Source organism: Pristiophorus japonicus, chromosome 13 (assembly GCF_044704955.1).
Source record: "Pristiophorus japonicus isolate sPriJap1 chromosome 13, sPriJap1.hap1, whole genome shotgun sequence".
Lineage (NCBI taxonomy): Eukaryota > Metazoa > Chordata > Chondrichthyes > Pristiophoridae > Pristiophorus > Pristiophorus japonicus.
The window spans coordinates 66,902,445-66,925,700 of NC_091989.1; the positions used below are offsets into that span (position 1 = coordinate 66,902,445).

General features: G+C 43.5%; 1 protein-coding gene across 3 annotated transcripts in view; it reads right to left on the reverse strand.

The window, feature by feature from the left end:
* Positions 1 to 14,842: 14,842 nt before the first annotated feature.
* LOC139278615 (ATP-binding cassette sub-family C member 9-like) overlaps positions 14,843 to 23,256 on the reverse strand; it is a 250,863-nt gene continuing 242,449 nt past the window's right edge. For 2 of the 3 annotated variants that reach the window (XM_070897599.1, XM_070897597.1), the window contains one exon: positions 14,843 to 19,473. In XM_070897599.1, coding sequence (XP_070753700.1) covers positions 19,336 to 19,473 — 138 coding nt within the window. In that variant the 3' untranslated portion in view covers positions 14,843 to 19,335. Of the gene's footprint in view, positions 19,474 to 21,393; positions 21,543 to 23,256 lie in introns of those variants that run through there. The other variant, XM_070897598.1, reaches the window with a different exon arrangement.

Consider the following 23,256-nt stretch of genomic DNA (forward strand, 5'->3'; position numbering starts at 1 on the left):
CTATATTCATTGTAAAAGCACTGCTTCCAAGCCATCTCGTGCGAAAAATAATACATTTTGCTGATTTTTATGTTTACATCCAAGAGATTCTTGACAGTATGATGGGGGTATTACGTGAACCAGGTAGTGAAGGCATTTAAATTTTTCACTGTACAAACATGTAATCTAGGGCCTAGAAATTCCTTACTTTAACGCCGCGTGTTTGCGCCAGATTTCTTCAAAAAATGGTGGCCGCCCTGCCTCCGCCAACTTCTGCCGCGGGACACAGAGGCTGCTATTTTGGTGAGGGCCACAGCACAACCATTGACAGCACTAGCCCCTCAAATTCCAATGAACAGATCATGACGTCAACCGGCATGCAGCATCTGATTTGACGCACGACTGCTATTTTGGACATCGCCGCACACCATAATGTCCTCTCCTAACTACGCATGGAAAAAAGTGCATGTAGCAACTCTGCAGAAATGCCATCAGCATGCTTCTTAAAAAGACACACCCATCTTTCATGTAAGTTTGGATTTCAGCTTTCGAACTCTTTAAATATTTTATTGAAGTAGTGGCTTGGTGCAATACGTTTAAAAGGTTGTTAAAATATGCAGAGGGTACAAGGAGTGCTGCTGGATGCTTGCAAGGCCTCGGATGGCAAAGGAAGGTGTCTGAGAAGAATGAAAATTCTGGAAGTACTCAGCAGGTCAGGCAGCATCTGATGAGAGAGAAATAGAGTTAATGTCTCAAGTCGAGATGCTGCCTGACCTGCTGAGTATATCCAGCATTTTCTGCTTTTATATCAGATTTCCAGTGTCCGCAATATTTTGCCTTCGAGAAGACCACTTGCTCACAGTCCTGGGGGCACATGGAGATGAAGCAAAAGCAGCAAAATGGACAAGTTGCTCACAGAGGGAAGAAGAAGAAACAGGAGAGAAGTAAGCAGAAGGAAGGATGCAACCCAGACAGCACCTTTCTGGCTGGGATATCCGCAATGGAAACATTTGCTGTGGTCCCATTGACCACAACCCCAATTCCCCTTTCAACATTAGTCCCATACCTTACCTTCCCTCTGGTATTGACCATCACAGCTTCATCCTGGTCACAATGCTGAAATATACGCCATCACACTTTCCAATCCAACTTTATCCATATATGCATCCAATATTACATCAAAACATCAACTCATCACCCTTGTGCATTCCCTTTGTGACTGTCTTGTGTGTGCCTTTGCCGAGCCTACTAATGTCATGCAGTGCTACCCCAGTGGCTGCAGCAAGGCCGGTGGAAGGCTGCTGACTTTCAATGGAGGACACTGCAGATGACCTTGCAGGATGACCTCAAGGAGTTGGTGGCAGGCAGTGTGAAATCAAGTGACGATGTTTCTTCCGCTTCTTCTTCTTCCTCCTCCTCTGTCTCTTCTTGGTCAACCATTGGCTGGGCAGGCTGGATTTCTTGGGTGTCTGAAATGAGGAAGGCACAAGAGTAGGGTTGTGTCGAGCCGAGGGCGGGAATCCAAGAGATGCATGCTTACGCTACGCGCAGCTTGTTCATCAGAAGAGATTGTGGAATGAGGGGAAGTGGGATGTGAGAAGGAGGGTAATGTATGAGGATACCAGCATTTTGTATTCTTTCATCCCTGCTACTGGCCAAGGGCTCAGCCATGCCTCTGCCAAGAATGGCCAAAACTGGCTCCTCCAAGGGGGTGAGGTGAAGCTAGGAATGTGAATTGTGCCTTGTGTTTGATAGAGATGGTTGGTTGGTGAGTGATTGGTGGGGTGGGGGGGGGTGTGGGTGGGGAGAGACATGCATTGAGCAGTGTGTAAGGCTAGTGGTGCAGAAGGTAGGTGACGGCTTTTGAAGCTGCATTCGCTGATTTTGACCACTCATCTGAGGTCATGAAACTTCTTTGGGCACTGGAGCCAGGTCCTGGGGATGGCACTACTGGCATTGACAGTCTCAGTGATCTGGTCCCACATCCTTCTTTCTGGAGGACCTCCTGGCCCCTGTAGATAGAGGACCTCTCTTGCCGTTTTGACCCCATGCAAAGCTGGAGTGCTGCATGTGAGACCATGAGGGCCCTTGTAGAGCCATTCATGTTAGTGCTGAAGGCAGTTCAGCTTTAAGAGCTGAAGACTGCCATTTTGGAATAATTTTAATGTTTTTTTCAGCAGGCACTAGACCTCTAATTTTTCTGCCTGTTCTTAAATTATTTTTTTGATATTTTAGAAGGCAGTTCCCCTTTAATGGCTCAAGACTGCTTTCTAAAATGACAGCCTAGCTTTAAGAAAACGCTGCCTCGCTCCAGGGATGCTACGGCCACGCTACATTAGGCCTCCTGCTAAGCGCATAGGCTGAAGCAGCACATTGCACGATAGGTTGTGCACTGCAATCATTTAAATCAGCAGGCAGCTCCAAAATAACGGTGCTGCTGCAATCTTTTGACCGGCACAAGCTAACCTTGCCCTGCGGTGGCGCTGCCCGTTTATGGGCTTTATTGGATTTACATGTCTAGATGTCTTATTTCCATTCCCTTTTGCATTGCACCATCTTCCCTTTTATCATTTAATAACTCTTGCCTTCCCCCTATCACAGACCTTTCCCTTTTATTCTTTCCCTGTCCTCCTTTCCCTGTCTCTATATTTGATTAAAAGCTGTTCGTCTCTAACATCTTCCAGTTCTGATGCAAAGCCATTGACCCGAAACGCTAACTCTGTTTCTGTCTCCGCAGATGCTGCCTGACCTGCTGAGTGTTTCCAGCATTTTCTGTTTTTATTTAGATTTCCAGCATCCGCTGTAATTTGCTTTTGTGTTAATCTAGATCACCTCCTTAAATAGATGGAAGATAATCCATTCAACCTGTAAAGCACGGCAAGATGTAAATTTGCAATCCCGTGTTAAATCTGACTATATTCTCAAGTGACTCATTGACATATCAAACTACGTGCAACATAACAGAGACTCAAACGAGGATAACCTGTTAATATAAAGGCTATGTAGCATTAATGTTTAGCCAGTAGATGCCACTATCACATTCAGTTAGTCCCATACTAAATTAGATTTACAAGATATACTTATGATAACTAGGGGATACTACACCAACCTTATTTTCCCTACTTTGATTTCAAAAATACTTCCCTGAAACATGGAACATTTCCTTGTTTCAAAATCCTAAATCAAATATCTTTACAGCCCAACACACTGTAGGTTTAATAATAAAATTAACGGTAAGTAATAAATGTTATAAACAGACAATATTTAACTCACAAAGCAAGAGTTCCCAACTGCACGGCCTTTATTTATATGATGCATAAATTATATTTTACACCTTTAATTCATTCATGAGGCAATATCCATGGAACGTAATTTTCTCAGATGTATTTCAGCTGCATTGTCTTTCAGCATAGGATTACCTTTGTCTCACTTTAAGTTGACCTATTTCCACACTTTTGCTCTTATTTGCTCTTTTTTCTGTTGCATCTGATTCACTCATTGGATTCCTTATTTTGATTTCTGACATGTGAAATTCCATTCAAATGGATGGCACAATCCAGTGTTCAATCTGACTATATTCTCAAGCAAGTAGTTGACATATCAAACCACGTGCAACATAAATGGGACTCAAACCAGGATGACTTGTTAATATAAAGTCTATGCAGCATCAATGTTTAGCCAGTAGATGCCACTATCACATTCAGTTAGTCCCATACTAAATTAAGTTTACAAGATATGCTTATAACTAGGAGACACTACACCAACCCAGACAGTGCTATCAAGCGGCACTTACCAATAACCTGCTCACCAATGCTCAGTTTGAGTTCCGCCAGAACCACTCGGCTCCAGACCTCATTACAGCCCTGGTCCTAACATGGACAAAAACGCTGAATTCCAGAGGTCAGCTGAAAGTGACTACCCTTGACATCAAAGCAGCATTTCATCTAGTGTAGCATCAAGGAGCCCTAGTAAAATTGAAGTCAATGAGAATCGGGTAAAACTCTCCACTGGTTGGAGTCATACCTAGCACAAAGGAAGATGGTTGTGGTTGTTGGAGGTCAATCACCTCAGCCCCAGGACATCGCAGGGCAGTGTCCTAGACCCAACCATCTTCAGCTGCTTCATCAATGACTTTCCCTCCATCATAAGGTCAGAAGTGGGGATGATCACCGATGATTGCAGTGTTCACTGCCATTCGCAACTCCTCAGATAATGGAGCAGTCCATGCCCACATGCAGCAAGACCTGGAAGACATTCAGGTTTGGGCTAATACGTGGCAAGAAACATTCGCACCACACAACTGCCAGACAATGACTATCTCCAGCAAATGAGAGTCTAACCATCATCCCTTGACATTCAACGGCATTATCATCACCTAAACCCACACCATCAACATCCTGGGGATCACCATTGATGAGAAACTTAACTGGACCAACCACATAAATACTGTGGCGACAAGAGCAGATCAGAAGCAAGGTATTCTGCGGCGAGTTTCTCACCTTCTGACTCAACACCATCCAGGACAAAACAACCCGCTTGATTGGTCCCCCACCCACCACCTAAAACATTCACTCACTCCACCACCGGCGCACCGTGGCTGCAGTGTGTACCATCTACAAGATGCACTGCAACAACTCGCCAAGGCTTCTTTGGCAGCACCTCCCAAACTCGCGACCTCTACCACCTAGAAGGACAAGGGCAGCAGGTGCATGGGAACACCATCACCTCCAAGTTCCCCTCTAAGTTGCACACCATCCTGACTTGGAAATATATCACCATTCCTTTATCGTCGCTGGGTCAAAATCATGGAACTCCCTAACAGCATTGCAGGAGTACCTTCACCACAAAGAGCGCAGCGGTTAAAGAAGACGGCTGAAGGGCAATTAGGGATGGGCAATAAATGCTGGCCTTGCCAATGGATAAAAAAAAATTCATGTCCATGTAAGAAAGAAATAATTAGCATTTACATGGCATCTTTCACAACCTCACGACATCTCAGATATTACATATGTTTTTTATCTTGTAATTTTTTATCTCAAGTTTTATATCTCATAATACTCCTGTGATGCGCCTTGGGATGTTTCACTATGTTAAAGGTGCTATATAAATAAAAGTTGTTGTAGTAATAGAAATTCCACATATGTAGTAATAGACTTCATTTTCGCTCTCTCTGCTATGAGCCCCTACTACTTTTATCTGACTGTCACAGCGGCTAATGCCAATCAGAACATTACAGATTGCCTGGAGTATTCCAATACTCGAGTCCTTTTCCAGCTTCTTAGTTTATGTTACGGAAAGACAAATTGCGAGCTTGTGACCACTTTGAGATGCTGCGATAATGTTTTTCACAGGGTTTTCTATGCTTGGGATTCTAAGCCATTGCTCAGGAATAATGCTGAGTGCCAGTTGTGGTTTGATGACTGTCCAAGCGCTCACATGGTCTACAGAGTGGTGGGAATTCCCTGGCCAACTCGAGTGAAATAAAAGGCCAGGAAGAGTTATTTTTATCCACATTTTTTCAAATGGGTATAGACCATGCATACCCAGGCCACGGCAACCCTCTCTGCTTTGCCAGATTTTGCCTGTATCCCTCCCCTTCTGCCATTCTGTTGTAGCCATTTACACCTCCTCTGTACTCACCTTTTGGCCCTGATATTTATGGGGAGGCAGAGGTCCTGCCGATTTAAGGGCATTATAATTGTTTTCTTCCGTATTCTGCTGGGCAGCTGGTCAAATTGACAGGCTGGCCGGCCGCTGGTTGGGAGAACCAGTAGGAGGAGGCTGCAGCCGGGGACCCTTGGGGACAATTCCGGGCAATCGGGAGGGCAAGAGAGCAAGAGATTGGGGCGTAGGAGGTGAAAGAGGTCGGCATCGCAGGAGGGAAAGAGTGATAGATCAGGGCCTGGTGGAGAAAGAGGGCCTGATTGGCAGAGGGGAGGCAGAAGGCTGCCTTGAGGGGATGGGGTGGAGGGGAGGGGGTTGGGGGTGGAGCATGCCTGCTCCTCCTGGCCCACAGGGGGCGCTGCAAAAGGCACATTTTCTGGAGCCAGCAGCTCCCGCCTCCATTTCGCTGCCAGATTTCCTGAACCCTGGGAAACCCAGCCAGCAGTTGTTAAATTTAAATATAATCCCAATTGCACTGATTTAAATATGTTAATGAGGTGTCCCGCCTCGCACAGCATGAAATCCACTGCCGTAAAAGACCACAGGTGTGTGCGTGGTGGGTTGGGGGAGTATCCCCCGTTTTAACATTTTATTCCCCTCTTTCACCCCCTAAGCCCCAACCTCTTGCTCTCTTCCCCTCCCAATTGCCGGGAATTGTCTCCAAGTATCCCCGGCTGCAGCCTCCTCTTGTTGGTTTTTATACCCTTCTCCTGCCCATCAAGGAGGGGTTAATACTGAGGCTTTTATTTCTGTACTTGTCTTATTATTGTTTCTTTATGCATCATCTCTTCTGCTACATCACTGCTGTGCTCCATCCTATCACAAGCCTTTCCCTTTTGTTCTTTTCCTGGCCCCTTTTCCGTGGCTCTGTATTTGATTTAAAACGGTTAAAGCTCAAACATCTTCCAGTTCTGAGCAAAGGTCATCGACCTGAAACATTAACTCTGTTTCTCTCTCCACAGTTGCTGCCTGACCTGCTGAGTATTTCCAGCATTTTGCCTTTTTACTCCAGGAACGAATCCCGAAGTAGATCTTCCATGCATACGCATAAAAAAATGAGAGTTTGTAGCAAAAATGCTTACAAAAGCAAGAAGTAAGATATACAGGCAACACCCCAGACTTGCCTGAAGCTGATTGCTTGACAGCTGGGAAGCGATTTTGTGATGGGCAGCAAAACGAGACATAAAGACTGTTTAAAAATAACTTTAAAATCGTGTACATTGGGCGTCCATAAGTGGGAACGACTTGATCAAGATAAGAAAGCATGGACAAAAAGCCATCCATGAAGGGATCTCCTACTGTGAGGTCCATTGCATTGCCGATGCTGAATATAAATGACAGCTGAGGAAGTCTCGCCTGAAGAGACAAGATTCCCAACCTGGTGTATCTGGGATCCACTGTTCAATTGGCGACTCTCATTCCCAGCCAAAAAAGTCTCATCGGTCATTGAAGCCTCAATGAGATGATATTCTGGCTGCCTTCTTTGATGCTGAAGTGACAAACAATTACTGGACACTCAGATACGACATCTGTTGTGCTCATAATAAAGTAATATAACTGAGTACTGTAGACAATGAGTAAGTGTGACCTTAGCTCCTTTATTCAAACTCCAGAGTGTTGGTTACAGCATGGGAGGCCTGCATATATACAGTGCTCCCAAGGGATGCTGGGATCCCTTGGGACTCCAACAGGTATGCCCTCTGGTGGCGGTATGTACAGGTTGCCTAGGGTTGCATGTAACAACGTCCTTTCTATCACTTCAAGGCCAATTTTCAGCACACTGAGCTTAGTAACGTGCTGAGCCAATCTCACAGGAAGTCAACCTCATGGTGCCTACACAGCAAGCTCCCAAACCCAACTGTGCCTGGACGCAGAAGCTTTCCATTAGCAGTGGGCAGCTTGGCTGCAGTGCTTAAAGCTGGCAGCTGCTATTGGAAGGGGCTGCTTCATTGCTGTTGCTGCTTCAGTGTCAGCTGTGGCTCAGTGGGTAGCACACTCGAGAAGGTTGTGGGTTCAAGTCCCATGACTGAAGCACATAAATCCAGGTTGACCCTCCAGTCCAGTGCTGAGGGAGTGCTGCACTGTCGGATTTATGTGCCGTCTCTTAGATGAGACGTTAAACTGTCTGCTCTCTCATACAAGATCCCATGGCACTATTTCGAAGAAGAGCAGGGTAGTTATCCCCGGTGTCCTGGCCAATATTTAGCCCTCAATTAACATAACAAAAACAGTTTATTTTGTCATTATAACTGTTTGTGGGAGCTTGCTGTGCGAAAATTGACTGCCATGTTTCCCACATTACAATAGTGACTATACTTCAAAAAGTACTTAACTGGCTGTAAAGCACTTTGGGATGTCCGGTGGTCATGAAAGGTGCTATATAAATGTAAGTCTTTCTTTGGGCAAAACATTTGACCAGCTGACCATGTAGAGGCCTTTATTTGCAGATGCTGTTTAGGAGCAGTTTGTGTATGAAGTGCAGCAAAGGAAGTCTAGTTTGGGATTCTCAATCCCGCACATACCCAGCCTTCTCTCATCCTGTCAAACCATGACGGAGGCTACAAGCTAAGCACTCACAAATCAGTTTCTTACAATCTCCACATGGATGCCCATATTGCAGCTGGTAAAACCTTATTGCAATTTGCCTTTATATAGCGCCTTTAACGTAGTAAAACATCCCAAGGCACTTCACATAAGCGTAATCCTATAAAAAAAAATGACACCAAGTCAAAGAAAGACAAATTAGGACAGGTGACCCGAATATTTGATCAAAGTGGTAGGTTTTAAGTAGTGACTTAAAGGAAGAAAGAGGTGGAGATGCAAACTGGACAGATAAGTGCAATCTCGCAATCTAACTGCATGATGCATGCTCATTTACTCATCTGCAAGCTGGGCCAAGAGTGGACATTTGGGTCTTGATTTACATATTCTTTATGTTTCCAACATCTAAACGGTACTTTTCCACTTGTAGGGTAAGGCGGCATCACAGCAGGAGTAAATCCAAATGACAAAACACACACCAGAATGTGGACAGAACTAGACAACCATCGCAGCAGTGTATGTTGCTACACTAGTTGCCAAGCACCCTATGTCTCCACAATGAGGAATGGGGCCATTTGATCCCCAGAGGCGCCCACTAACACTCAGCAGAGAATCCTGTCACTTGCTTCTGCCACTGGGGAATCAACTACAACACCAACTTCTATTATTGTATATTGCGGCTTTTGATGTAACATGTCCCACGGTGCTTCACAGCAGTGTTATCTGATAAAATTTGACACTGAGCCACATAAAGAGATATTACGACAAGTGACCAAAAGTTTGCCGAACGGGATTGTTTTTGAAGAGTGTTGTAAAGGAGGAGAGAGAGGTGGAGAGGCTGAGAGGTTTAGGGAAGAAATTCCAGAACTTAAGACCCTGGGCAATTGAAGGCACGGCCACCGATGGTGGGGTGATGGAAATCGGGGAGGCCCAAGAAGCCCAAGTTGAAGGAGCACAGAGACCATGGAGGGTTACAGGGCTGGAGGAGGTTGCAGAGATAGGGAGGAAAGTGGCTATGGAGGGATTTGAACAAAAGGATGAGAATTTTAAACTCGAGGCGGTGCTGGTTTGGGACCAATATGGAAGGTGTTCAAGATGAGGCAATAGAACACACACAAAACATACACCAGCATCAAATGGATTTATCAGACCAGAATTGCTAGTAGAACACACTTATCTCCTAACCTCTCCCTTTATCCTTTTGGAGACCACGAGGGTGAAATTGGTCTTGGATGGTAGCAAGAATGGGTGATAATGAATCGGCAGCCAAATTTACCAATTTTCTTTTCTATTGTGCTACCACCAACAACACATTTCACCCCCAATATTAAATTCATGCCCTCTAGCCACCCACTCAACCAGTGAGAATAGTCTTTCCATATTTGATCTTATCAAACCCCTATTATTTTGCACATCTTCAGAAGCTCTTGTCTTGACCTGCTGCTTATGTTCCGATGGGGAAAGCCTCCATTTCTCTCATTCCCTCTTCATTAGCATGGATTTACATATTAAAATGAGGTTCTTGCCTGTTTTGGGTGACAGCCCTTCAGATAAGCCGAAGAGGCCAGTCAGAAGACACAGATCTGGCTGCAGCAGCTTTCCAACTTGCCCTCAGTGCCTGCTTTATATCATTGTGTGCGGGTAAGAGAGGGGGGAACTAAATACTGAAATCTCTTTCAGTAAAAGTTACAAATCAGCTGATATGTGGATTTTAGCCAGGTTTTCTCCAATTTATCCAATGTTTTACGTCAGTCCCGTGCCTGACATCCCACAGGAACTATGCCTGCTCGTTTCTGATTCCAGTAACTGACAGGAAAGTGATGCATTGTGTCGCAGTCTTTGGTGGTGGAGACAATTATTACAGTTTAATGTTTCACCTGAAATAAAATCACTACACTCCAGGAAATTGTTATTACATCAGTGATTTAATTGCATGCAAAAAATACATGCGCTTTGTAAGGTCAATGCAACTTAGATATTTTTGGTCATATACAAATCATTCCTTTTCGACATGACGTTAATAAGATGGAGCCTCAAGTTGCATGTTGATAGATTCCCAGAAAAACAACTCCTGGGACTATCCCAACACAATCCGACTCACGATCTCCCTTTGTTCCGAGTTCAGTAACTCCAAGAAAGATGCAGATTTTGTAAAGTGTCTAATATATTTACTACACGGGTTAAAATATTTCTAGTTTTAATTTGAATCTGCCAAAACAACCGACAAACAGCAAATCACTGGTTAATAATTCGCTGTTTGTGGTTGTAAATCATACCCATGGTTCCTTCATAATTCTCGCTCTCAATGTTCAGGAAACTGTCCACTTTCCTCACAACTCCCATCTGCACATCCAAGTTGGCGAGATTTCTCACAACCCAGTTGAGGTAATTACAAACTCATGCAAAGAAAGAACTTGCATTTAAATGGCGCCTTTCATGACCACCTCAAAGCGCTTTACAGCCAATAAAATACTTTTTGGAAAGTCGTCACTGTTTCACTGTTGACACCTACAATAGAGCAGCACTTCCTGTACTGCACTGAAGTGTGAGCCCAGATTCTTTTTATTCATTCACGGGACGTGGGCATCGCAGGGAGGGGTTAAAATTAATTAGGAAATATTAAAAATAAAGGATTAAACTGCATGAGAGATTGTTTTTTAAATTTGTTCCCAGGATGTGGGCGTCACTGGCAAAGCCAGCATTTATTGCCTGTCCCTAATTGCCTTTAAGCAGGTGGTGGTGAGCCGCCTTCTTGAACCGCTGCAGTCCATCGTAGCAGTTTATATGCGTTAGTGTCTAAAGTGGGACTTGAACCCATGACCTGCTGACTCACAGAGCAATTGAGAAAAGAAACCATTTGATCAGCAAATTGGCCTGCTTTAACATCAGGGTAAAGAAAATCATTGAGTTGAGGTCCTGCCTACTACTACTATTACTAGGCAGTCCCTCGTAACGAGGATGTCGCTCCTCACACCAAAAAAAGATGGGCTCACAGGTGTTACAATAAGTTACATCTTAAAGGGTGGAAGATGCCTGTGCATGGATTTTTTAATGTGTGGTGACCGTTGCACACCAGCCACCACACGGGCTTGACAGAGCTCAGTGTTGGTCCAGTGGCGAGGATTGACCAAGACGATTGGAGACCAAGCTCTGTTGCGCCTTCCCTGGGCCCCTACGCCGCTGCTGTTAAATGCGCTAAAAATCTGACACTGAGCCGCATAAGTAGAAATTAGTGCAGGTGACCAAAAGCTTGGTCAAAGAGGTATGTTTTAAGGAGCGTCTTGAAGGAGGAAAGAAAGGTATGGAGGTGGAGAGGTTTAGGTGGGAGTTGCAGAGCTTGGGGCCTAGGCAACAGAAGGCACGGCCACCAATGGTTGAACGATTACAATCAGGGAAGCTCAGGAGGGCAGAATTAGAGAAGCGCAGACATCTTGGGGGTTGTGGTGCTGGAGGAGATTACAGAGATAGGGAGGAGCGAGGCCATGGAGGGATTTGAAAATAAGGATGAGAATTTTGAAATCAAGGCGTTGCTTAACCGGAAGCCAATGTAGGTCAGTGAGCACAGGAGTGATGGGTGAGCGGGACTTGGTACAAGTTAGGACACGGGCCAGCCGAGTTTTGGAGCACCTCTAGTTTAGGTAGGGTAGAATGTGGGAGGCCACCCAGGAGTGCGTTGGAATAGTCAAGTCTAGACATATATGGCATACAGCATTACAGTCAATTTCTCCAGCCATGTTATGAGGGGGCTGACATAAAATTAGATTCCCTCCCAAAACTTTTTTCAATACTTGTCACAATGAAACAAAATGGTAACCGATCTACAAAAACAATTATGGATTACGCCCGGGTTTCAACTGAAATCTGGCATTTATAATTCCGTAGAAAACATTGGCTAGGAATTTCCTTGGAGTTTCTCCCACTGTAACCTCACTTGAAGGTCGGTGTAACCGCAGTGGGATAAGCTCCAAGGACATTTCTAGCCAATGAAATTGATTCCATTACAATTGCCCCATTGTTGTGGTATAAAACCTTACTCCAAATCGGACATATTTATATTTTGCCTGCTTGAGTATTTATTGCACATGGGGGTTCATTCAGGAGGTCTTCAGCTTGCCATTTTATGAAGAAATATCGAGCAAATCTCTTTAAACTATTGCTTGAGTTCTAGCCTGCATAGCCTGGAGAGTTTATCCAAGTGTAGTGGTAATAGTGTAATGCAGCATTCATCATCATCATAGGCAATCCCTTGAAACGAGGATGAGTTGCCTCCATGCCAAAAAAAAGGATGAGTTCACAGTTGTTTTGAATGAAGAACCTGAACTACACCCTCAAGGGTGGAAGATGCCTGTGCATGGATTTTTTTAATGTGTGGTGGTCATTGCACACCAGCCACCACACATGCTTGACAGAGCTAGGCCTTGGTCCAGTGGCAAGGATTACCCAAGACAACTGGAGATCTGCTATGCTGCATGGACCTAGTGCGCACACATATCGCAGTGTGGGCTGGCCCATGCTGCCCCTGGGCCCCTGGCCCCGAATGCACGCCTCCCCTAGGCCCCAATCACGTCCCTCCACAGTCTCTCACAGCTCCTTCACCTCTCTCGCTGCTCCTGCTGCATCTGCCCATGCTCCAATCACCGACCTGGACCTTGCTGATGTCCCTCTTCGCTGCCGTTGCCCTCCTGCACCAGCTCGCGCTGTACCTTGTAATGGCATGCCTCCACGCTGCTCCCTGGGCCACACACCGCTCCTTTTATGGCCCCGAGCTGCCGATGAGAGTTTCTCGCAGGTTGGGGCCTCCATGCATTAGACAAACCACAATCATACTAACAAGTCTTTGTGGGTTGAATTGCAGGAAATCATCAGACCTATCCAGCCATCAGAATAATTGCTTGAGGACGCCAATGGTCTGCTCCCCGAGGGCTCTAGTTGACCCATGCATCTGCCGAGCTTCTGAGAGGAGTCAGGAGCAACGTGTGCAGGTGTTCGCTAGCACTTATCTCCAAGCAGTTAACCTCTCACTTTCTTTGCAGGGCAAAGAATGGGGCAATGGAGAATTGCCACAATATAAATGTGTCACAGCAACTGGCAGGAAAGTGGGCACAGACCTTCAAGATGTATTGCTGGTGCCACTTGCATATCAATGGATTGGAAGCCCTTGTGATGCAGGTAGACAGTGGGGTTGTGTGATGTGGGTGCAGTCAATGAACGCTTGGCCTTGGGGGAATCCTACAATCTTTGTGAACCCCAAAGTCCTATGTTGCTGCTTCTGGTTGTCCATGGGCAAAGCGATATGTTTTTGCTTCAGCAAACAAGATGCCAGTCACCTACTTAAAGCAAGCATGAACTGCAGATTGGCTGATGTTACTGATATCTTCTGCTACAACCTGGCAGGAGCCAGAGGCTAGGAACTTAAGGACAGCAGTGATCTTGACTGCAACAGGCAATGCTGTGGTATAGTTGTGGCATTTGGTTGCAGATCTGTAAAAAAGGTTAGTATGCAGGTACAGCAAGTGATCAGGAAAGCCAATGGAATCTTGGCCTTTATTACAAAGGGGATGGAGTATAAAAGCAGGGAAATCTTGCTACAGCTGTATAAGTTATTGGTGAGGCCACACCTGGAATACTGCGTGCAGTCTTGTTTTCCATATTTACAAAAGGATATACTTACTTTGGAGGCAGTTCAGAGAAGGTTCACTAGGTTGATTCCGGGGATGAGGGGGTTGACTTATGAGGAAAGGTTGAGTCGGTTGGGCCTCTACTCACTGGAATTCAGAAGAATGAGAGGTGATCTTATCGAAGATTATGAGGGGGCTTGACAAGGTGGATCCAGAGAGGATGCTTCCACTGATCGGGGAGGCTAGAACTAGAGGGCATGAACTTAGAATAAGGGGCCACCCATTTAAAACATGTCGAGGGCCTATAAACTCTGTTAGGAGGGTGAGGATTCCTGCAAGCACCATTTTTAGACAAGCTAAATGTCTCCCATCACTTTCTACAGCTTTACCCGAGAGCAGTTGAGGGTCCCACTGATAATGGGTTTCCTGACTTGTACCCTCCGTGGTTTATAGGTGGAAGCTGGAACTGGCGAAAGCAACAGGAGCAGAGACATGAAAGGTATCGGAGTTTGCAACTGCGTCATTTGCCTCCTGATTACTATATATTAATGAGGCTCCCACCTATTTCCAATGGGAGCTCTGGCTGCTTAGATTGAGGCCCACCCAAAGATCAGAATGGGCAGGAAGCAGACGATATGTTAGCGATTCCGTTCCACACGCTAGTTCGGTCCCATTATTGCTCTGTCTTTAAGCACAAACAGGGTGGTAGCGGTATGAAAATATGCCCCCGCTATTGAGTTAAAATAATTGTGTATATCTTTACAACACCGTAGGCCCAGCACACTATTACACCAGCACACTGCACCATCTTGGCCAAGTGTGCTAACATGAGGGTCTCCTTCTTGCAACCCAACCCAACTTTGCAACACTTGGTGGCCAGGTGTGATTGTCAACCCAACCAGAATCAGGTCTCCTGCACTTTTCGTTGTATAATTATATATACTTTCTCAAAAAAAAAATTCATTGGCCAAGTGTACCTTTTGTCCAGTTAATTCATTTAAGTTGAATGGACCACACAGCAAAATCAAGCAAAGTCTGCATTTTATTAAATAGAAAGTGTAAAAGCAGCTGAGCCATATGTTTTGGTGTTCTGTATTCAAAAATAATACATAATCTTGAGATAGATATTTACAGTAGTGCAAAGGTGGCTAGTGTTGTGCCATATTAAAGTAGTCAATGTTACTTCATTGTCTTTGCATATCTATGAACTGATTGTGTCTACGCCATGCAGTCCTATTTGCTATTAATGAAAACATTATCATTATTACTCGCATAACACATGTTTGTCCTGTCATACTATTTCAACCATTAAAAGTGATACAAATCTTTCCAAAATGATTTAAGCTAATTGTACATTGTTTTTCTTACCATGTACGGATCACTCAAATATACATTTTAAAAACTCCTTTTAACATTCTTAGACATTGGCTTTTCAGATTTGATATTACTTTAAAATATTTATCAGTTTCCAAAATAAAAACAGCCCAAACACAAAATGCAAGTTTATCAAAATTTTCAAATAACAAAAGCGTAAAGAAAAGGCAAGTTAGTCAGTTTTACGTGGCAAGTTTATCAGGGATTTTACATTGTGTATAAGGGGCTGAGGGTTTCTGTAAAGATACTCTACAGAATAAAAATACATTTTTAACAAAGAATGATGCTGAGTTACAGTAAATAAGGATCTTGTGTTGTTTCTTAATTGTTGGCACATAAAGCAGTGTGATATAAACATGGTTAAATATTTATTTTAAGTCAGTCTTTTATATCAGTTCACATCTCATTTTAATAAATCGTGAAGAATTATTTTCCAATTATGTGCTAGGAAAACAGGAAGGGAGAGAAAGAGAGGGGATGCAATGCCAGCAAGAAAGAACTTGCATTTATGTAACACCTGGTCAGGTCCGCAGGTAGTTTCGAAGCACTTTTCAGCTGTTGGATTGCTGTTGAATACAGTCACACTTGCTTTGTGGGCAAATGCAGCAGCCAATTTGCACAGCAAGGTCCCATAAGCAGTAAACAAAGGAATGGCCAGATAATTTAGAGTTAATATACTGGATTATTAAAAACCATTGGCATAGCTGGCTGGAATATTACAACACATGAACTAAGTAATTACTTAAATATGTTGCATGCAGTAAGTTTGAATGCACTAATGAGAATGTGCATGTTTTGCCCTTGTTATTCATTTTAGAGTAACAGTCAACCTTCTTCCCTGCAAGTCTTATTTTAATGCTAGTGTCCTGCACGATGTATTACACATGATGGACTTTATTTTGAGATTCATGCTTCAATACTATTGATTTGGTGTTTAAATAGTAATATTGTAGATTTCAACAATAATTCAATACATTTTTCCACAGTATTGCTCATAAATATTACTGGCAAACATTTTTGGAAGTGCTCCCTTGGGGTCATGACCTGCTGAATGGTGCATCTGTCCTTTCTCAGGTAACCTTTCAATTTTGCTCCTACAAAATCGATCCTGCACCTTGTCTTTCATAAGTTCAGAACTTGGCTTGCTAGATGAGGTATCCAATTATTAGGGGTGCGCATACACTTATTGCTTGGATGGTGTGATAATACTACAGATATCATAAGGATCTAGAGGAGGTTTTCAAACTGCCAGGTGAGAGGTCTACTCAACTGAGGCATGGTAGTGAGTGAGAAAAAAAGTGATTGATATGGAGTGAGGCAGCAGGCCGAAAATGGTGAGCCTCAAAGTGACTATCAAGCGACTACAAAATAACAATGTCGATGGAAAATTGTGTTGCAGCTGGGAGCTACATGCCGTGAGTTAGCACTCGATCAATTGGCTGTTCGCCACTGCGCGGAAACTGCAGGTCCCCTCAATGTGCACAAGTGTTGGACATCCCTGTGATGCTGGGCTCATGTTGGCCGTATGTGGGTGGCATCGTCATGTGATTTGTCATATAGAAACATAGAAAATAGGTGCAGGAGCAGGCCATTCGGCCCTTCGTGCCTGCACCGCCATTCAATATCATGGCTGATCATGCAACCTCAGTGCCCCACCCCTGCTTTCTCTCCATACTCCCTGATCCCTTTAGCCGTAAGGGCCACATCTAACTCCCTTTTGATTATGTCCAATGAACTGGACTCAACAACTTTCTGTGGCAGAGGAGCAGGATAGATCATTTGGCCCCTCGAGCCTGCTCCACCATTCAATAAGATCAAGGCTGATCTGATCTTGGCCTCAACTCCACTTTCCTGCCTATTCCCCATAACCTTTGACTCCCTTATCATTCAAAAATTCGTCTATCTCCACCTTAAATATATTCAATGACGCAGCCTCCACAGCTCTCTGGGGCAGAGAATTCCAAAGATTCACGACTCTCTGAGAGAAGAAATTCCTCCTCATCTCATTCTTAAATGGGCGACCCCTTATTCTGAAACTATGCCCTTTAATTCTAGATTTCCCCACAATTGGAAACGTCCTCTCAGCATCTACCCTGTAAAGTCCCCTCAGAATCTTACATGTTTCAATAAGATCCTCTCTCATTCTTCGAAACTCCAATGAATATAGGCCCAACCTTTCCTCATAAGACAACTCCTTTATCTCAGGAATCAATCGAGTGAACCTTCTCTGAACTGCCTCCAATGCATGTATATCCCTCCTTAAATAAGGAGACCAAAACTGTACGCAGTACTCTAGGTATGGTCTCACCAATGCCCTGTACAGTTGTAGCAGGATTTCCCTACTTTTACACTCCATCCCCCTTTCAATAATGGTATGATCCACCAGGTTCGCTCTCTCCTATGTGCGTGCACAGTCCAGCAAAGTAGCAGACGTGTGGACCTCTTGCAGTTACTGAAACTACTGTATGTTAACTTGTTATTTTATATGCTTAATAAAACATTGATGCTCTTTCTAACAACGCACAGCTACGCCTACTATTTAAAGCGGTATCGACACAATCCCGTTAGGTTATAGTGGAATGGTTACTGAGGCTGTTTGGCTGTGACCATTTCCAATACCGCAGAGTGGATGATGAAGGGTGTGTCTCTGCAGTAACATTTCCTCCGTCGCCACTTCTGATTGTTTAAAAAAAATATGAAAGGTGACAAAGTAGAATGCAGCTGACAAGTGCAATTACTGTGGCCGTGCATTAAATGTATTTATTTGACCCGGATCGAGCCTGGTCCCATTGCCCTATGTTGCAGCTACTGTCTAGATTGAATCTGATAATTTCACTGAGAAATGTAGCGGAACAAAGGGACCTTGGAATGCATTTCCACAGATCCATGAAGGTAGCAGGCCAGATAGATAAGGTGGTTAAGAAGGCATACTTGCCTTTATTAGCCAAGACATGGAGTAAAGAGCAGGGAGGTTATGCTTGAACTGTATAAAACACTGGTTAGGCCACAGCTAGAGTACTGCATGCAGTTCTGGTCACCACATTACAGGAAATGTGTGTGATTACACTTGGGAGGGTACAGAAGAGATTTACCAGGATGTTGTCTGGGCTGGAGAATTTTAGCTATGAGGAAAGGTTGGATAGACTGCGTTTGTTTTCTTTGGAACAGAGGAGGTTGAGGGGAGACCTTATTGAGGTGTATAAAATTATGAGGGGCCTAGATAGAGTGGATAGGAAGGATCAATTTCCCTTAGAGCGGGGTCAACAACCAGGGGGGCATAGATTTAAAGTAATTGGTAGGAGGTTAAGAAGGGATTTGAGGGGAAATTTCTTCAGGGGGTCTGGAATTCACTGCCTGAAAGGATGGTAGAGGCAGAAACCCTCACCACATTTAAAAAGTACTTGGATATGCACTTGAAGTACTGTAACCTACTGGGCTATGGACCAAGAGCTGGAAAAAGAGATTAGGCTGGATAGCTCTTTGTCGGCCAACGCGGACACGATGGGCCAAAATGGCCTCCTTCCGTGCTGTAAGTTTCTATGATTCTATGATTTCCAAATCTATATCAACACAGGCAGTTTCCCTTTTTAATATGCATCTGCAACCTACATATCTTTCCAAAACTCCAGTAACTTTATCATTTTAACGGAATGAGTATTTAAAACAATGCGATCCACGATAGGTATCGAGGCACGTGTTCAAACTCACATTAACCTCGGTTATATTGTCACGTTTAAAATATAAAAGCCATTCTGATAGCATGCTGAAATATTTTCTGCTCGTTACTGCGTTTTGAAACATGTTTGCATAAATCCATTCGTTCATGAAAAGTGGCATTTCCCTACAATATTGCTTTGTGTTCTTTAGCTCAGTAAAGTTGTGCAAGGTCACTTGGTTTAAGGTTAATGCATGCGTAGGCTCAAGAATTGGAGGACCATCCATCAGTGCAAGCATCTATAGCTAGTGAGGTGTGACATGTTTTTGGAAACGTTATGGTGGCAGTCACTGATCTAAAGTAGGAGAGCTGCGACTTTGTTATTCACGGAGACAGTGTATAAAAACATATTTTGTATTAAGGAAGACTGTTGGCAACGTTATATAAAAAAAAATACAAAATTGTGGCTGCAGAGAGAAAAAATATCGATCTGCTCATGCAGATTTACATATCAGCCTTAACAAAAGATGCAAAGATGCCTCCCTCATGGGCCAGGAGACTTTCAGGTTTATCATATTCGAGAATGTTCCCCCGTTTCATCACGATAACCAGGTCCGCCGTTAGTATGGTATGCACTCGATGCTGAGGGATGAAGAGGAGCATGTTAGGACGTAGCCCAAGTGCATTGAACCGGTCAAAATTTATATCATAATATTTACATGTGTATTGTGGATCACAGGCTTTAAGTCCCTCACTCATTCTGAAAAGGGAACATCTAGGCTATTCAGCTCATCAAGCCTGTTCTGCCATTCAATGAGATCATGACTGGTCTGTACCTCAACCCCATTTATCCATTTCAGCTGCTGGGACTTAAAACCATTGATGCACTTAAACCAGATTGTGGAAAATGCCTGGATTGTCCGAGCAATTGCGGCTATGAGTTAAAGGGGAGAACACAACTCAGGTTTCCACATTTCACAACAATCACAGATTTATAATTCTTATCAACAAAAAAAAATTGAACAAATAAAGCACAGTAAGCCCACACTAGCGCTTAAAAAATACAGAAGCTGAACTTAATGCGACCCTGTAATGCTTCCAAGCCATATAGAAAATGTACCTCTCGGCCATCTGAGGGCCAACCTTCTCAGTGCGCTTTCCTGGCGAAGAGCCTCACTCAGCAGGAGCAGGTATCGGGCAAACCGTGGGCATGCTCCTCACCGATTGGGAATGGAAAAATTTACGGAACGTGCACCTGCAATTTACTGATAAGCACTCCCGTGGGAATGAGGCTGTGAGCCAGGAACAGCACTGGGAAAATTGACCTCAAAATTCCGAGCAATTATTCTATATTTGACGTTTGTTAGTTTCACACCAGATTAGTGCAAGAATATCTTGGCCCATATACACAAAAGTAAGAAGAAATTGCAAAATGCTAAGTGGTAAAGGTTCATTTTCCTTGTTCACATAACCAGGTGGGGCCCGATAACTGTGCTCGTCAGGAAATCGCAGGTACCTATCCTCCATTTTCAGACCTTTAATATTAATGACTGGGAAGTCATGGGCAGTGTGCTTGTGATCTCCCAATATGCATGTCTGGCAGTCTACACTCCCCACCAATAGTGTGAACTAGCAAAATTGGTCCTTTAGACTTTATTGGATATATTTTCCTCTTTTGCTTAAAGAAAAATTAATTATTTAACGCTGGCCTCTAACCAAACTTTCACAGCCTTTGACAACCCTTTACAAGTCGACAGCAAGACAAAGTAGTGCTAGAAACAAACTTTTTAGTCCATTTCCACTTACTCCTTGCCTTGCTTACTTGTTTACTGAAGTGTGTTTCCTCATTACACTTAGCACCCAGAGAAAAATACACCCCTGTATGTTTAGGGGGCGAAAACCATTGTGAATGTGGGCTCTGTCATTGTGAATGCATCAAATTAACGTGAAAGCAGTTTTAATTTGTTAAGTAGTGTTCACTTACAGATTTTGCAATTAGCAAGCACAGAAGGAACGTAACGATACATTGAAGAGCTGTCAATCTATGAAGTTAAGAGCAGGTTGACTGAGGAACCCAAAAAATTGCCAATCGCCACAAAGATTGTTTGTGCCTGTGATGATTTTCTAAACTCACTATTTACCTTTTAACAAAAATACGAATTACAGCTAATTTATTACAATTAACAATATCTGGATAGTCACATACCAGATGTGGACACTTTCTTTCAATGACAGTAAAAGTCAGAAATAATATTTTAAGTTTAGGGTTAACAGCTCACTTCTTCATCATAAGATTAAGTTTTGCTTAACAAATGAAAGTCAGAGCATGTTTTTTTACAAGCCATTAACCTAGAACTTGAACTACCAAAGCCACACAGATCTCAAAGGACAAAAGCCACGCAACACCAGCACATCAACGTTCGTACTTGAGACGCAGTAAGCTTGCGTGTTTACATGAAGATTCCAGCAGCAAAATAAAGAAGATCAAAGCTGCCATGGCCGTTGCCAGGGTAACCATCAAATCTACCAACCCAAGAGCTGGACTCTGTGCCAATAGAGTGCACTGGACTCCTCTACTTGTTGGACTTCACCAGAGAGGCAAAGATGCTCTCCTCCTGGGAGAGCAATTTTGAGGTAGCACCACACTCCACTAAAATACCCTCGCAAAAGACTAACACTAGGTCTGTATCCAGAATGGAAGTCACACGATGCTGGAAGGAGAAACAGCAGAGAAAAACAAAAAGTGAATGGCCGAGATAGTGAAGGGGAGAGACGAAAAATCATGTGAATGGAACAAAGGGAAGATTGTCATAACATGGCAGAAACTTAAAGAGGCAATAAACACAAGTAATGAAGAATCACAGGAAACCATCTACTTTAGAGGAACAATCCTCGAGAACTATAATAAAAACAGAAAATACTGGAAATGTCAGCGGGTCAGGTAGCGTCTGTGGAGAGAAACAGAGTTAACGTTTCAGGCCTGTGACCCTTTGTCAGAACCCGATGGGATTTCCAGCATTTTCCGTTTTTACTTCCGATTCCAGCATCCGCAGTATTTTGCTTTTGAATCCTTGAGCGCTGTTGACTGGTAGATTGAGCTGACCCAAACTACTGTTTTATTGTGCCCACCACACCTAGAGTGTGCTGTATTCTGATTTATTCTGGGCTTCAAGTGCCTGCCTCTATTTCCCTGACCTTATGGTAGTTTACTCAAGTCACTTATTTTTTGTCTTTCTCACTGGGGTAAATCTTGACTTTGTGCGATAGAGTGAAATGGGGGATAGTGAATTGGCGGCCCGTTTTACATCTCACCCGATTCATATTTCCATTGAAGTCAATGGGAGAAATGGACAATGAAATAGTACACTTCTTGGAAATGGAAAGTCAGCTGCCAACTCATTATCACCCATTTTGTACGATGGCACACAGTCAAAATCTACCCCACTGTGTTTTCTCCGACTCTGTTTCACGCCAACTGCCAGAGTTCAGGGTCGTTTTCATTCTCATTGATTTTGCCGCAGTTTCCTATGTTCGGAGTGCACATTGTGAATTATTTTTATGTTTCTATGTTTCGATGTTTCTTTTGACCTCTGGGCAAAGCTGAAGATGAAAATTAGTACTGGATGAGCAGAAATTTTCTCCAATTAAATATTGGGAAGACCGAAGCCATTATCTTTGGTCCTCACCACATATTACATTCCTTAACCACTGACTCTGGGTTTCACTTTCTCCTTTGATCTGAAATGGATCTCCCTTCATTTCCTCCATCGTTACAGTTGACTCAAAGTAGCTCGGTTTCCTTTTTCTTACCAAACACATCTTTTTCTCTTGAAGAATTTCTAACTCTCAATAAAGTCCAAATAGCCAACCCATTAAAGACTTCAACCCTTCTCTCGTGTTCTTGGAAAACTCTTTAGCACCTTTCTCCTCACCTCTAACTTCTAAACTCTTTCTCCATCCCAAACTTTCTTCTCTTTAATCTATTGATATTAATATGATCAGAACTTTTCTTACTAGTTTCCTTCTAAGCTCCAATACACTATTTTACATATTCATCCTCTCTACATCCAATTTGTGTTCAAATTAAGACATTGTACAGTCTTCTACTCCAAATCATTCCCTCCAAGGACCCCTAAACTGTGGCAATCTTTACTTCTTTCAACCTTTCCATCTTCCTAAAGTTTAAAGGTATTTTAAAATTTGAGCTAGAAGTCATTTAGTCAGTTAATGATGGTTTCCCTCACCTTCTCCTTTACTCTTTTGAACCTTGCTGGAAGGACGTGGATCTTGAATCACTCCATGGCCTCGCCCCCTCCCTATCTCTGTAATATTTTTCAGCCTCACAACCCCACAAGATGACTGCACTCCTCAAATTCTGACCTCTTGAACATCCCTCATTATAATCGCGCAACCTTCGGTGGCCGT